Genomic DNA, 14519 nt, shown 5'->3' on the forward strand with positions numbered 1-14519 from the left:
ACCACTGAACATTAGGTGGGAGATACTGCAGTGCATGCTTCAATGTAGGTTCTGCAAGAATGGCATATTCAATGCAAGTACTGAATTATCTTCTCAAGTTACAGAAATATTGTTCATAAGATACACAATAGTTTTGCATAAAACAGAGCACATCTCACCTGGTGGTCTCTGCCAACGTTCGGGTATGAACAAGCTCTAACCGAGACTTGCTATCTTCAGTTTCATCCACATATTCAAACGGACTTTGCAGGGAGGCAGAGGAGTTAAATTCTTGATGACATTTTGTCTGGATACACACTGTAGGACTCTGTACTGTGGAACTCTTGCTGGTTGATGGATTTTCCTGAAGTGGTAGCTGAAAAACCATCACCACAAAACATGTTGTATTACCACAAAAAGTGAATGGGTCAACATATTATAAAATCTGCATCACATCAGTGCCTTGCATTGTATGTAAATCACAGCACAATCATCATGCACTTGTTGAATATTGAAAACACAAGTCTTGTGATATCATGAGACTTGCCAATACTTTGAGCTTCATTACTATTTTACAGTGACTTGTTTTATTAGCTGGTACTATGTACCATGTAAATCATAACCCATTACACAACATACTTGCTGATTACAGAGAACTCTTGGCCAGCTGATCAGATAGAAAGAGTCTTACTGCCATTTGGATATTTATTACTATTGTAAAACATAAGTCTTCATTTTTCAACAACAGATATCAGTTTACTCCCACTGAACCTGAAAGTGCTAATACTTGTCTTTATGGCAGGGAGCCTTTCACCATTACCTTAGTGTAGTAAAAGGTGCAAAGCATTAACATAAAGCTGAAGGAAAATTAAGCTTATAAATTTCAGGTTAATGTTCGATCTGAAGTGCCATATAACACAGCATAAAACACATTTCTTTCTGAAGCAGTTTCACTAAACGGTTAGGAATTTAAAATGTATTAAATTATTGGAATTATAGGAATTGAGCAAAATAACTGTTCCATACAGGCATATGAAATTAAAAGCCGACAACTGCTGGAGATCGCACTGCTAAAGTTCATCTGCTCCAGAGACTCGCCATTATGACTTAAAATAAATTTGGGATATTGAATAGTTCACCTGCTCTTTCGCCCATTCAATCATTCATACCAAGTATTAAGCCTTTGATTTCTATATGCATTCTTGGCAGCCACCACAAAATATATCATGATAGAAGAAAATAGTATTAATGGGGTGCACACAAGCATAACTGATATTTGTGGTTTCCAGGAAAATGGGAGCATATTATTATAATTTAACCCCTTCGCTACTAGGCCTACCCCCCCCCCCCCCCACCCCCACCCCCCCTGTGCTAAGCCTTTTTTTTGGCTATTTGTGGTAGTTCGGGCTTAGGCCCCTGTAACCTTTTGACCACATAAGGTATCCACGCCAAATTGGCGTCCTTTTTTTCCAACATCATGGGAATTCTAAAGGTACCCAGGGTTTGTGGATTCCCCTTGAGGGGAGCCAGAAATTAGCCAAAATACCACAAAATGTTGGTTTTAAGGGGAAAAAAAGGCTCCAGATGAAAGTGTCTGGTTTTGTCGCTGCAAATGGTATCAAAAAAGGGGTTGTGGTGCTGAAATCACCATCTTCCCAGCTTTCAGGGACAACCAGACTTTTGGTAGAAAAAAAACATTTTTTTACACAGTTTTGGCATTTTTCTGGGACATAGCCTATTTTTGCTATTTTTTGTGCTTTCAAGTTCCTTCCTGTTAATGGTAGAAATGGGTATGAAACAATAACGGATCCTGGAGATCTGTACATTTTAGAATAGTAGACACAATTCTGAATTCAGCAAGAGGTCATTTGTGTAGATCCTTCAAGGTTTCTTCATAGAAACTAACAGTTAAATATAGGAAAAATTGAAAATTAGTTGAAAAAAACAGCCATTTGTGTCAACATTTTCACCTGTAACTTCTTCTAATTATGACAGCAGTATGAAAGCAATATACCATTACATTTGCTGGACCTTTCTGGTTGTGGGCATATATAGGACATGTAGGTTCACCAAGAACCCGACGAACCCAGAGACAATAACTGAGCAGCGTCTTGCAATGGTTTTTTATTCTGTACCAGTTATATAGCAATTATTTTGAGAAAATGTATACATGGAAAACTTGGTATGATAGACACCTATGTATTTCTGAAATGGGAACAAAATATAGAGTTAAGAAACAGTAGATATTTGCACATTTGAGAAATTGGGAGTACCCATACTAGCATGAGAATTATAGGTCATTTTTCAAAATCACTTATTTTTTACACATTGTCTTTCATTTGGAAGGCAGAAATGCCTCTAAAGTCAATAGGTAATAACAGTTGCTCTACCATTCTGTGTGACACTAAGTCGCCCGAGAAAAATGGTACCTCACTTGTGTGGGTAGGCCTAGTGCCCACGACAGGAAACGGCCCAAAACACAACGTAGAAACACCACATTTTCACAGTGAAAAATTACCCTTTTTTTGCAAAGTGCCTAGCTGTAGTTTTTGAACCCTAGCTCTGCCGACACCTAAGGAAACCTAGCAAACCTATACATTTTTTAAAAGTAGACACCCAGGGAAATCCAGTATGGGGTGACTTGACTGGCTCTCACCAGGTTCTGTTACCCAGAAACCCTTGCAAACCTGAAAAATTGTGAAAAAAAAAAAGATTCTCCTCACATTTCCGTGGTGGAAACTTCTGGAATCTGCGTGGATCCACAAAATCCCACCCACCTAGTGTTCCCCAAAATCCCACCCACCTAGTGTTCCCCAAAGTCTTCCAAGAAAAATGGTACCTCACTTGTGTGGGTAGGCCTAGTGCCCGCGAGAGGAAACGGCACAAAACTCAAGATGGACACACCACATTTTCACTGCGAAAAATGACCCTTTATTTCAAAGTGCCTAGCTGTAGTTTTTTAACCCTAGCTCTGCCAGCACCAAGGCAAACCTAGCAAACCTATACATTTTTGAAAACTATACACCCAGGGGAACCCAGGATGGGGTGACGTGACTGGTTCTCACCAGGTTCTGTTACCCAGAATCCCTTGCAAACCTGAAAATTGTCCCCCCCAAAAAAAATTCCTCACATTTCTGTGGTGGAAAGTTCTGGAATCTGCGTGGATCCACAAAATTCCACACACCCCGCGTTCCCCAAAGTCTTCCGAGAAAAATAGTACCTCACTTGTGTGGGTAGGCCTAGTGCCCGCGACAGGAAACAGCCCAAAATGCAAGGTGGACACACCACATTTTCACAGTGAAAAATGACCCTTTTTTTGGCAAAGTGCCTAGCTGTAGTTGTTGTACCCTAGCTCTGCCGGCACCTAGGGAAACCTAGCAAACCTATACATTTTTAAAATCTAGACACCCGGGGGATGCTAGGGAGGTATGGCTTGCATGGATCCCCCAACGTTTTCTTACCAAGTATCCCAGAATCCTCTGCAAACCTCAAATTTAGCTGAAAAAAAATCACTTTTTCCACACATTGTGTGGAAAAGTTGTGGCATCACCGGGCTGACACAAATTTCCTACCACCCAGCGTTCCCCCGGGTCTCCCGATAAAAATGGTGCATCACTCATGTGGGAGGCCCAAGTACCCGTGACAGGCAAGGGCCCAAAACGTATTGAGGCAACATCATAATTGGCTATGAAAAAATGTTTTGGGCCCTTGCCTGTCGCGGGTACTTGGGCCTCCCACACGAGTAAGGCACCATTTTTATCGGGAGACCAGGGGGGAAACGCTGGGTGGTAGGAAATTTGTGTCAGCCCGGAGGTGCCTGGACTTTCCCACACAAAAGTGTGTGGAAAAAGTGATTTTTCAGCTAAATTTGAGGTTTGCAGGGGATTCTGGGTGAGAAAGTTTTGCGGCATCCACGCAAGCCATACTACCCTGGAATCCCCGGGGTGTCTAGCTTTCAGAAATATGTGGGTTTGGTAGGTCTCCCTAGGTGGCCGCCGAGAACGGGGCCAAAAATCCAGGTGACCCCCCTTGCAAAACCAGGTCGTTTTGTGATAGGCAATTTTGATGTCGCCCCAATAAGTATTGGGCCCTTGCCCGTCGTGGGTACTTGGGCCTCCCACATGAGTGAGGCACCATTTTCATAGGAAGAGACCTGGGGGAACGCTGTGTAGAAGGAAATTTTTGGATCCACGCAGATTTCAGAACTTTCCCACAACAGAATTGTGAGACAAATGTGTTTTTTTGTTTTTACAAAGTTTGAGGTTTGCAAGGGATTCTGGATAACAGAACCTGTTGAGAGCCAGACAAGTCACCCCATCCTTGATTCTCCTTGGTATCTAGTTTTAAAAAATGTACAGGTTTGCTAGGTTTCCTTACGTGCCAGCTGCGCTAGGGCCCAAAATCCACAGGTAGGCACACTGCTAAAAAAAAGTCGGAGCCTAGTGGGCTTTCTGCCGCCCTGGGGGGTAATCGGGGGAGGGGGGTTCATCCTGATATGCCCCCAAGGGGGGCAGAAAGACTGTGGCTATTTTGTGTGGGGGTGGGGGCATTGGTATGACCATTTTGGGCAGCTCCCACCCCCACGCATAGAAAAAGCCAGCGTAATCGCTGGCGCCTAGTGGGCTTTCTGCCCCCCCAGGGAGCAGATCGGGGGCCACTGCCCCCATCTGCCCTTCCAGGGAGCAAAAGACGGGAATTTCTCTGGGGGTGGGGTGGGGGTATTGTCATGCCCATTTTAGGCAGCCCCTACACGAAAAAAAAAAAAGAAATCCTGGTTTCTAGTGGGAAGATTGGGGGCTACAGCAAAGGTGGTGGAGGGGGTGGGGGCATTGGCGTGCCCGTTTCGGGCAGCCCCACCCTAAAAAAGGTTGCGCAAAAAAAAATCACTGCCGTTTAGTGGGCTTTCTGCCTCCCGGGGGGGCAGATTGGGGGCTACTGCCCCCATCCGCCCCCCAGGGAAGAAAGGCTGTAATGGTGACAGGTGGGTGGGGGCATTGGCATGCGCATGCGCCCAAAGAAAAATCCCTGGCATCTAGTGGGCTTTTTGCCCCCCCCCCCCCCAGTGGGGCAAATTGGGGGCTACTGCCCCATCTGCCCCCCAGGCTGTAATGGTGGCGGGGTATTGGCGTGCCCGTTTCGGGCAGTCCCCACTCTAAAAACATGCGCAAAAAAAATCCCTGGCGTTTAGTGGGCTTTCTGCCTGTTCCAGGCAGCCCCCACCCTAAAAAGAAATACGCCCAAAAAAATCCCTGGCGTTTAGTGGCCTTTCTGCCCCCCCCGGGGAGCAGAAAGACTGAATTATGCTAATTTGTTTATGGGGGGAAGCGAAGGCCGCTCCCCCCTCCCTGGTGTCTAGTGGGTGGATCCCTGCTTGGGGATCGCCCTCCTGGGGCTCATTTCAGTTTCGGTCTCTGTGAAATGACGTCAGCGCAACGTGTGCGCTGATGGTCAGTTCACAGAAACGGCGGGGGGGGGGGGTCTCGGAGCTGGGGAAGCTCTTCCCCAGCTCCCGAGGCTTTGGGCGAGAAAAAGAAATCCCTCTGCAGCAGAGGGATGGGATTTCGTGCCCCTGTCCTTATGACGGAATGGTTCCATCATGAGCACAGGCGCACCAACGCTCATGACGGAACCATTCAGTCATGAGCATCGAAGGGGTTAAGAGTTAGGAGCCAACATGCACTAGGACCTTTACAATGAGAATAAAAAGAAAGTAGTGTTTTGAACATCACAGAAACATATTCTGACACACTGTAAAGTTTCGACAGCTTCACACATGTGAACAATAACCATATTTAAGGAGCATACACTATCAAGAGAGGTCTCTCTCAATATAAAGTTGCTACTTTCTACACATGCGAGTGTGCACTGCAAAGGCAAAATTGGCTTTAGTTATCCACTTTCTTTAAGGGTAGTGAAGATAGCCTCCTAGCTACTGGTACGGTACACAGGATTTAAAGCGGATATATATTTTTTTTTAAAGGGACGCACTGTAAGTGATTGACCACTGTTCTGAGTAAATTACCTACTGAATCTTAAAATATAGGACCAATCCAGCTGGACTAGAGACCGGGTCAAAAAAGTGGTGGCCCTAAAACCATCCACTAGTCTATAGCTGGAATTCCCATTTTAGTGTAGTGAGAAAAAGGGATACAGACTGATAGAGCTGGATCCAAAATTTAATATCTCCGTTTTCAATGTGAGATAGTGCTGCAACACTGCACTGCCCTGAAATATAAACCCTATAAATAGTACAACACTAGTATTAGAAAGAAACTTTGCATTGCATTGCATTGCAAACCATTATAATTGCAGCAATAGAGTAATCCTATGTTTTCATAAATCTAGCCAGACCCACAGATGTCAAAGCACAAAAACATTCTTGAATGTATTTATAAGTTTTAGTCATTACCCTCAAAGGAGAATCAGGCCCACTGATAGTTAAAAGTGCTCTAACTGAAGGCTGTTAAAGCACTCTACCTCTTAACTATTGCCTCATGCTAGCAGCAAGAATTGTATATTTTGGCACATTCATTTTATCAGTAACTTATCTTGCAGAATGATTCAAATCAGGCTGTACGCTAAACGAGTAATGTGGCACAAAGAAGCAAGAGGGTCAAGCTGTTGTGAAAATGGTGACATGTCCCGTCTAGGCCTCTTCTATTTTTACTATGTGTCTATTTGCAGATTCTTTTCTCTCTTTTAGTAGGAAGTGAGAAGTTTTAGACACACGCAGAGGTATTAGTCTCAAGTCTGCCTCTATCCAGACTGACATATTTTATTGTTTTTGTTACGGGGGCTTATTGTAGGAGTTGGCACGCTTTTATTGTTGTCATAGCAGCATATAATCTACATGTGGACCGAAGTTACAAATCTATTGACATATTTGTTTAGTCTTGTTTATGATTTAGTGTCTGCAAGTGTTTCTTTGTTTTATACATCTGAGATTAAGTCAGCAATCAGATACTCTAAAAACACAGGTATCTAACCATAATTTGAGCGGGCTTTACATTAGAACTGTCACTCCCGTCCAGTTTGCAGACACAACCAACATTGGTCCAAGGCGGTTCCATGAGCGGTGCAGGCAAGTGCAGCCTTGCACTGCTTATCATTCCCAGGCACAAGCTATTATATAGCATAGCTAAACACATTTCTTTTTACTGAGAGAAGTTGTGCTATCCATCTTAACATATCCGGTTTATAGGCTTGCTATTTATAGCTTCTGCTAAAATTTAGCATAGCACTTCGAAGTCCTAAAGTGTGTTTGGATTCAAGGAACTTGCTAACCAGGTTTGGAATGTTACTATTGTTCTCTCCAGCTATGTCATGTGTCATGTCGCGCCATGTCAGTCTGTGTGATTACCGTTAAGCTTTTATTCACTACACCTAAGTTTTAAAATAAACATTTTAAAATGTAGCCTCTGTTTCTAAGTGCTATTATGAGAGTGTTATTCATTTACAAAAGAGGGACTGGAGTTCAAATGCGACACTGAACTCATCTAATGGGGCAGTTGGTGACCACAAAACACTTCCTGCACAGTACTGCTTAATGGGTTGTGCACGGGTTGCAGTCCCACTGAATTTCTAATTTGTATTGGTACATTGAGCTAAGCCCTTACATCAGAGGGTTAGAAACACAAAACTTGTGGTTCTGGGAGGGGTGGGGGCCCAGATAGCTATAAAGCAATGTTCACCAAAGGGCCAAGTCGTCAATGTGACGCTAGCGCATTTAATACGTTCAAAGTGACATTCCTTTGTTACAGTCACGATTGGGGCGGAGGTCATTTGATCCTCAAACATCATGTTCAGATAAAACATTTCTGCACCCAACCAAAGTGAACATAGTGAAAAGAATGCCTGCCTGAACCTCTTTCCACCAGAAGGGATCTCTTTTACTGCAAGTCACAAAACACAGCTTTATTACATTTAGGACTGGAGCTAGCTAAAATACATTGTAAAAACTAAGCCATCTGAATGTGAATATAAACAGCATTCATCTGATACCATGAGTCATGGCTCTCGGTGACTTCGGCCAGCAGAAACACACAAAGCATAAGAGCAGGAAAATAGTAGATGTGCGTGGCACTAGACGTTACACCTCCTATCTGTTAATATTAAAATTTATAAAATGTGCAAATAAAAATCACACATTTTAAATTCATACAGAATAGTTAAAAGCTGTTATTGGGCATTTACTAGAAGTGTCTTAGCCTTACTAGTTGAAACTATAACAATTTACTTTCTATTTTTTTTATTTCCGTAGATAACTAGTCATTTCTAGACTGCTGCTATAGACAGCGGAATAGAAACTAGGCAATGATTGGTCATTCTACTGACATTATTATCAGATTGTAATAAATAGCATTACCATGGCCTTGCTTATGCTTATAGGCCTAGTCATTGATCTCAGCGAGCATATCACTACTTGAAGCAGTGCTGCAGCAGTTACCACTACATACCCATGAAGCTCGGCACACAAACTGGTGAATGGAAAGGGGCTGCGATGCTCTCATTTGCTTCAGAGAGGGTAGGAGGTTTCATAGGGTTAAACCGGGGCCTCAGCTGGAGCCATTATCATAAGAATTTTAACAGGCTTAAGTGAATTGCGTCAATATTCTGAAAAGTGATTGCATCTCATTGTTAGTGGGGGCTGTGGAACAATCAATTGTGCCCCGTGTCAGCTATAAATAGCTTTAAAAAAGAAATAAGAACATAATGGAGGATTACCAATCAAATCTGCTATGTTGAACCAGAAGCACATAGAACGGCTGATTTTTTGGGAATATTAATTTTCCACAGGTGTTTTAATATTGGGAGTCCTACAGTTAATTCACTTCAAAATGCGTGGCTTTCCTATCTTAACAGGAAATGTAATAAGAAAATTAATTCTCACTTTTGGAGGCATTAGGCCTCACTTCAGTGGACCATTGTGTAGGAAGCTGGCTCTGTATATACCACACCAAAGTAAGGGATAGTGTGTACAGAGTCCAGTGGCTCCCCAAAGGCTTACGGAGGTTAAAGTAGAGAATACCTCACTCTATTTGTGGCAGTGTGGGCGAGCAGTAAAGCCTTATCAGACGGTAGTGTTAAGCCTTTATTGTACACACTCAGGCAAGAAATGATTTCACACACTCAAAGACTGATCGTTTTGTATAAAAATATTATTTAGTTGTATTTTATTTCTAGAACCAAGCCAGTTCAATTCAGTCTAATGCAATGGGTTTGGTTACAGGTAAGTCAATTGTAAGGAAACAATTGAAATTACTGTACATGTATTTTATAAATACTTTGTGAGTATTGTAATATTACTTTTCAGATTACTTTTCTTCCTCAGCATGGTATGCCTAGATTCCACACTGGGACATATCCTAGATAAAAGGTAAGTAAGTTTGTTTTTCTTAAAACACGGTTTTCTTCGGTTCTCATACAAGTTTCAACTCCACACTTAGAACTTTTTCATGAAAAACAGTCAATGCAGTTCTATGAGAGAAAATCAGGTTATCGGTTCCAAGTTAAGTACTCAGTCTTGGGAGTTGGCTTTCGGGGGTTAGAACCAGGGCTCCCCCAGGGTCAAGGATGCACTCAAAGAACACCCTTAGCGGCACTAGGGCGGCTGGGTGCCAAGTGCTGAGGTCCAATGTTATCCAAAGGTGGGCCTCCGGGTAGTGGCTGTTCACGGGCACGCCACTTGGATGTAGGAGCAAAGCTCCTAGGGTTTAGCTTAGCACGAAGGGGATCAAGATAACATACAAGGTGCACCCACATCAGCATAGAGGTGGACAGGTGCAGGGTGCCGGGTCACCATCGGGAACCCAATTGGTTTCAATGGGGAGGCTCCAGTCAGAACAAACACTGGAGTCTTGGGCACGAAGATCTTCTGGAGGTAACCACCGGTTGGAGAGGTAAGTTGGAATGTCGAGGGATGGCAGGACACTGTCGGTTGGGCCACCCAAGGCCGTAGGGCGACGGGTGCAAGGGTGTCTTTGGCGTCGGGTTTTCCTTACCAGCTCTGGTCGCGGTCGGGGGGTCCTAACGAAAGGTGCTGCAGGCGTTGTCAGGAGACTTGAGGTAGGTTAGGGATCACCAGATCCCAGGTCAGGATCGCCTGGGAGACCTCCTCGTGGCGTTGGTCCACTCAAACTCGGGACATGGGTGTTCCGTGCAGAGTGGTGCAGACTTGCAGATTTGGCCGGAGCCAGAGTCTGTTGGTGAGCAAATTCGGTGCTCACAGAAGACAAAGTCTTTATAGGGAAGGCAGGGCAGGCCCTCCGGGGACTGCGGGCTGTTGGCTTCAGGACAGACCGGGATTCCGCTGGAGCAGGTCGAGGTCAGGACAGCCCGGTAGGGCTGGAACAAAGTCAGTTGGTATCCTCCTCTTTTTCTTTCAGGATGGCTCTTCGGTCTTTCTTCTTATTTATTTAAGAGTTTTATTTAGCGCTGGCCAGACCCGAAGGTATTGAAGCGCTTTACAACATTTGTCATGTAGCAATCGAATACAAAGTAGAACAATAGTAAGCATATTGATTCGTGACGAATCCTGTTCAGGGAGGGGCGACAAAGGAGAGAGTCAAGAGGAAGGTGATGTAAAAGCCTTCTTATCAAAGTGACTATATACTTTAATGGGCAAGATTCTTGTTAGGCGGCAGCTATCCTTTCGGAAGAGTTCGGTTGAGGATGAGGTCTTTGAGCTGGCTTTTGAATTTTAAGAAGGAGAGGTTAGTCCTGATATGGACTGGGATGGCGTTCCAAATTTTGGGCGCATTGCCAGAGAAGGAGCGTGATGAGGTTTTTTGTTTACAAGTTTTCGGAGGGATGAGAAGTAGAGTGTTAGTACTCCTGAGATTCCTTGTCTGACCAGCCTTGTTGAGTTTGGAGGCTAGGTAGGCAAGTTTGCCAGTGTGCAGAGCTTTGTGTGTGAGACAAGCAGTTCTGAAGTTGGCACGCATTTCGATTGGGACCCATTTTAGCTCTCTAAGAGCGGGAGAGATGTGTTCGTATTTCTTTCCTCCAGTGACCAACCTGCCTGCTGCATTTAGAGTTTATCTGAGGGGAGCTAGGTGAGATTTTGCCGTGCCTGTGAGGTTGTGTTCCCGTAATCCAACCTGGGCAGAACCAGGGATTGTGTTTAAAGTCATTGGGAGGGATGAAGGGTTTTATTTTGTTGAGTAGTTTTAGGTTGAAGAACGGGCTCTTTGCGGTGTTCTTGATATGTTTCACCAGTCTAAGTTTGGTTCCAGAGTGATCCCCAGTGATTTTACGGAGTCAACCGGGATGAGATTGCAGTTGAGAGCATCAATGGTTTTGTCATTCTGTGATTTGGGGGTCTGCTCTTTGTTGGATATGAGAAGGATTTACGTCTTATCTTGGTTGAGTTTCAGGTGGTTGAGGGATAGCCAGTGTTGGACTTCTCTAGAGTGTCGTTTAGTCTATGAATGTCACCAATGGAGGATGTTTCTAGGTAGATCTGGGTATCGTCTGCACAGAGGTAGAAGGATAAGTTGGCTTTGTTGAGTATGGTGGTGGTGGGCTCCATGTAGATGTTGAACAGTGATGGGGAGAAAACGGATCCTTGGGGGACGCCCCTGCCTATGGAGAGTAGGTCAGACGTGAAGTTTTAAGAAACATTTCTTTGGGAGCAGTTCTGCAGAAAGGAGGTAAACCACTGTAAGACCACCTCTTCCGTTCCAACCCTTTCTCGGAGTACATTAATGAGCAATTTGTGGCCTACCGTGTCGAAGGCTGCCGATAGGTCCAGGAGTATGAGTAGACAGCATCAGTCCGTAACAAGTGATTTGTCATCTATGACATTCAGTATCGCTGTCTCTATGCTGCAACCTTTTCTGAAACCTGATTGGTGAGGGTCTAGAAGGGTGTTGCGGTCAATGTGTTGGGTGAGTTGGAGGACACATCTTTCTAGAATTTTGGCTAAGAATGGGAGATTGGAGACTGGCCTGAAGTTATTGAGATCATTTGGGTCAGAGCCCGTTTTTTTTTAGTAATGGCGTGACTTGGCCGATTTTGAGACAGCCTGGCATGATTACGGTTCTCAGGAAGCTATTTATAACATTGGCCCAGAGCAGGGCTAGGGTGAGTTTGAGCTTTTTAGCCAGTTGTGCAGGGATAGGGTCCACTATGTGACACGAGGGATAGGATCTGGCAATCATTTCGATGATTTCTGCTTCGGAGATGGGATAGAAAGACTTCCAGTTGTTAGGGGGTGCCTAGGTGGGTTGTTGTCTTCTTTGCAGGGGGCAGGCTTTCGTTGGGTGGACAGAGGTGGTTGTCCAGGGAAAGCTCAATCTCTGTGATTTTATCATTAAAGAAATTGGCAAAGTTAACACATGAGACTTTGGAAGCCTGCACGTAGCTTGAGGGGGCTTGGATGTTTGTTGTCTAATGAGATTTAAGAGTTCTTTGGGACAATTTTTGGCATTGTTTAGTGCACCACAGAAGAAGGATGTTTTTTCATTTTTGATATGCTTTTTATATTTTCCTGCGTTCAGTTTTGAGTTGATCAAGGTGGATTGTGGACGGGTTGTTCCGCCAGAGTCTTTCTGCAGCTTTCAGTGTATAGGTCTGTGTTAAACCAAGATCTCAATGGAATGTTCCTGACTCTTTTTCGTTTCGAGGGAGCTATTTGGTCAAGTATGGAAGTCATTGTTGCATTGTAGTGTGAACTAAGTTCAGTTGTAGAAAGGTTGCATGTGTTGGTGGGAAGGAGTGAACTTACTTACCCTTTATTCCAGGTCGGCACGGGGAATTTGTCTTAGATTTCTCGCCCAATGGGGAGATTCCTGTGTACAAGGTAGGCAATGGATCTTTTGGTTGATGTGAAATAGAATGATGTGGTAGTCTGACCAGTCAACAGGAAGGATGTGGTCAATAGTGACTTTATCTTCGTGAGCTAGGATGGCATCCAGGATTGAGCCTCTGCTATGGGTTTGCTCTGTGGAGTGTTGGATAAGATTATTGTTGCGTAGAAGTCTCATTCATGGATTGGATCAGAGAGTTATTTTCATCATTCCAGTGTACGTTGAGGTCGCCTAGTATGTTGTTAGAGTCCAAGAGTGAGCAGTGTGTTATCAAGTCGGAAAGGTGTTCTCCAAATGAAGGGGTGTTGCCTGGCAGATGGTAGAGGAGCTGGCAGTATAGCGTTTTGTTGTCAGTCGTCTTAATGGTGGGGGATAGATATTCAAATGTGTTAAATTTGAAAGAGTCTGTTTCCTTTACAGAGATGTTGCTCTTGTGGATGATTGCAATACCCCCGCCTTAATGGTTCTTTCTGTCTTTATTGATGATTGAGAACCCCGAGGGCACAAGCATGTCAATGATAGGGGAAGAGGAGTCATTCAACCAGGTTTCTGTGATGAACGTGATGTCTATGTCATGGGTGAGGATGGTTTCATCGTTAGGGGAGCCATGGGGATATTCGTGAGGAAGGCTGGAGGCCTCGACGTTCTCTGTGCAATGCAGTCTCTTCCAAATCCAGCGATAACCTGGATCTTGGAGCTGGTGTTGACAGCTGAAGTTGCGTCACAGGATTTGGCAGGATCAATCGCCTTTCTCATTGACATTGCCGCGCTTGTTCTTTTGGGTCTCTCAGGCTGGTTCATGAAGGGGGTTGTGTTCCAGCTGTGCCATTGGGCCTAGGGAGGGCTTGTGTGTTTATTGTTGGTAGCTATGGTTGTAGGGTGTGGGAGTTGGGTAGGCTCCAGAGGTGTGGCGAGGGTTGATAAGATTTTGTTGATACCCTGTATTACGATCTCTAGCTGGCTTTTCATCAGAGCGAGTCTCTGAGTCATATTCACACAGGAAGGGGTAGGGGAGTTTAGGTTCAGGATGTCCTGAGCGGGGCAGCCCAGGGATGGAGAGAGCTTGTCTTCTTCTTGTCTGAGGAGGCAAGGTTTGGGGTTCCCCCTAAATACTAAATTTAGGGGCGTTTCAGGTAGGTACAAGTTGGGACCAATGGGTCCATTGCTTGGGGTGGGTACCACCCCTAATATGCCACCCTCCAGTGGGATAAAGGCACAAGTTTCACTCTGGTTGGCTGGGTCCCCCCCATCTTCAAGGTGGCAGGGACTAAGAGTTGTGCTTCGCCTCGCCTCCCCCACCTGAGCGGTGGGGTTGGCAAAGGTGGGCACACCTCTCCTCCTAACCTGGTTCTCCCACCCAAAGTGGGAGTCAGAACCTGTGGGGGGCCAGTTGCTGGGAGCAGCAAGTGGCAGGGTCAGTTTACAACTGCGGCAAGCCTTTGAAGCTTAACTTTCGTGGACCCTGCCCATCCTGAGGGAAGATGCTTTGCACCTCTGCCTAGGATGTGCTTTGTTTTAGGACCCGAAAGCGGGAGGGTCTCGATCCAAGGGTCCAGAATCATGTCTGGGGGTGGCAGCTTCCCAGATTTCAGTAAAGCCTTCACGGTGCTGTGGAGTTCGCAATGACAAACTATCAGACCATATACTCTTTATGGCTTTACTGCACTTACAATGTCTAAGAACAGACACTGTAGGGGTACAGGGCTCATGCACCCTCACCAGTGGCATACT

The 14519-nt window shown here is 44.8% G+C and overlaps 1 protein-coding gene across 4 annotated transcripts in view; it reads right to left on the reverse strand.

The window, feature by feature from the left end:
• BDP1 (BDP1 general transcription factor IIIB subunit) overlaps window positions 1-14519 on the reverse strand; it is a 1439438-nt gene that overhangs the window by 922641 nt on the left and 502278 nt on the right. For all 4 annotated transcript variants that reach the window (XM_085632357.1, XM_085632359.1, XM_085632358.1 and 1 more), the window contains exon 19: window positions 159-355. In XM_085632357.1, coding sequence (XP_085488483.1) covers window positions 159-355 — 197 coding nt within the window. The remainder of the gene's footprint in view (window positions 1-158; window positions 356-14519) is intronic.

Source organism: Triturus cristatus, chromosome 2_1 (genome assembly GCF_964204655.1).
Source record: "Triturus cristatus chromosome 2_1, aTriCri1.1, whole genome shotgun sequence".
Classification (NCBI taxonomy): domain Eukaryota; kingdom Metazoa; phylum Chordata; class Amphibia; order Caudata; family Salamandridae; genus Triturus; species Triturus cristatus.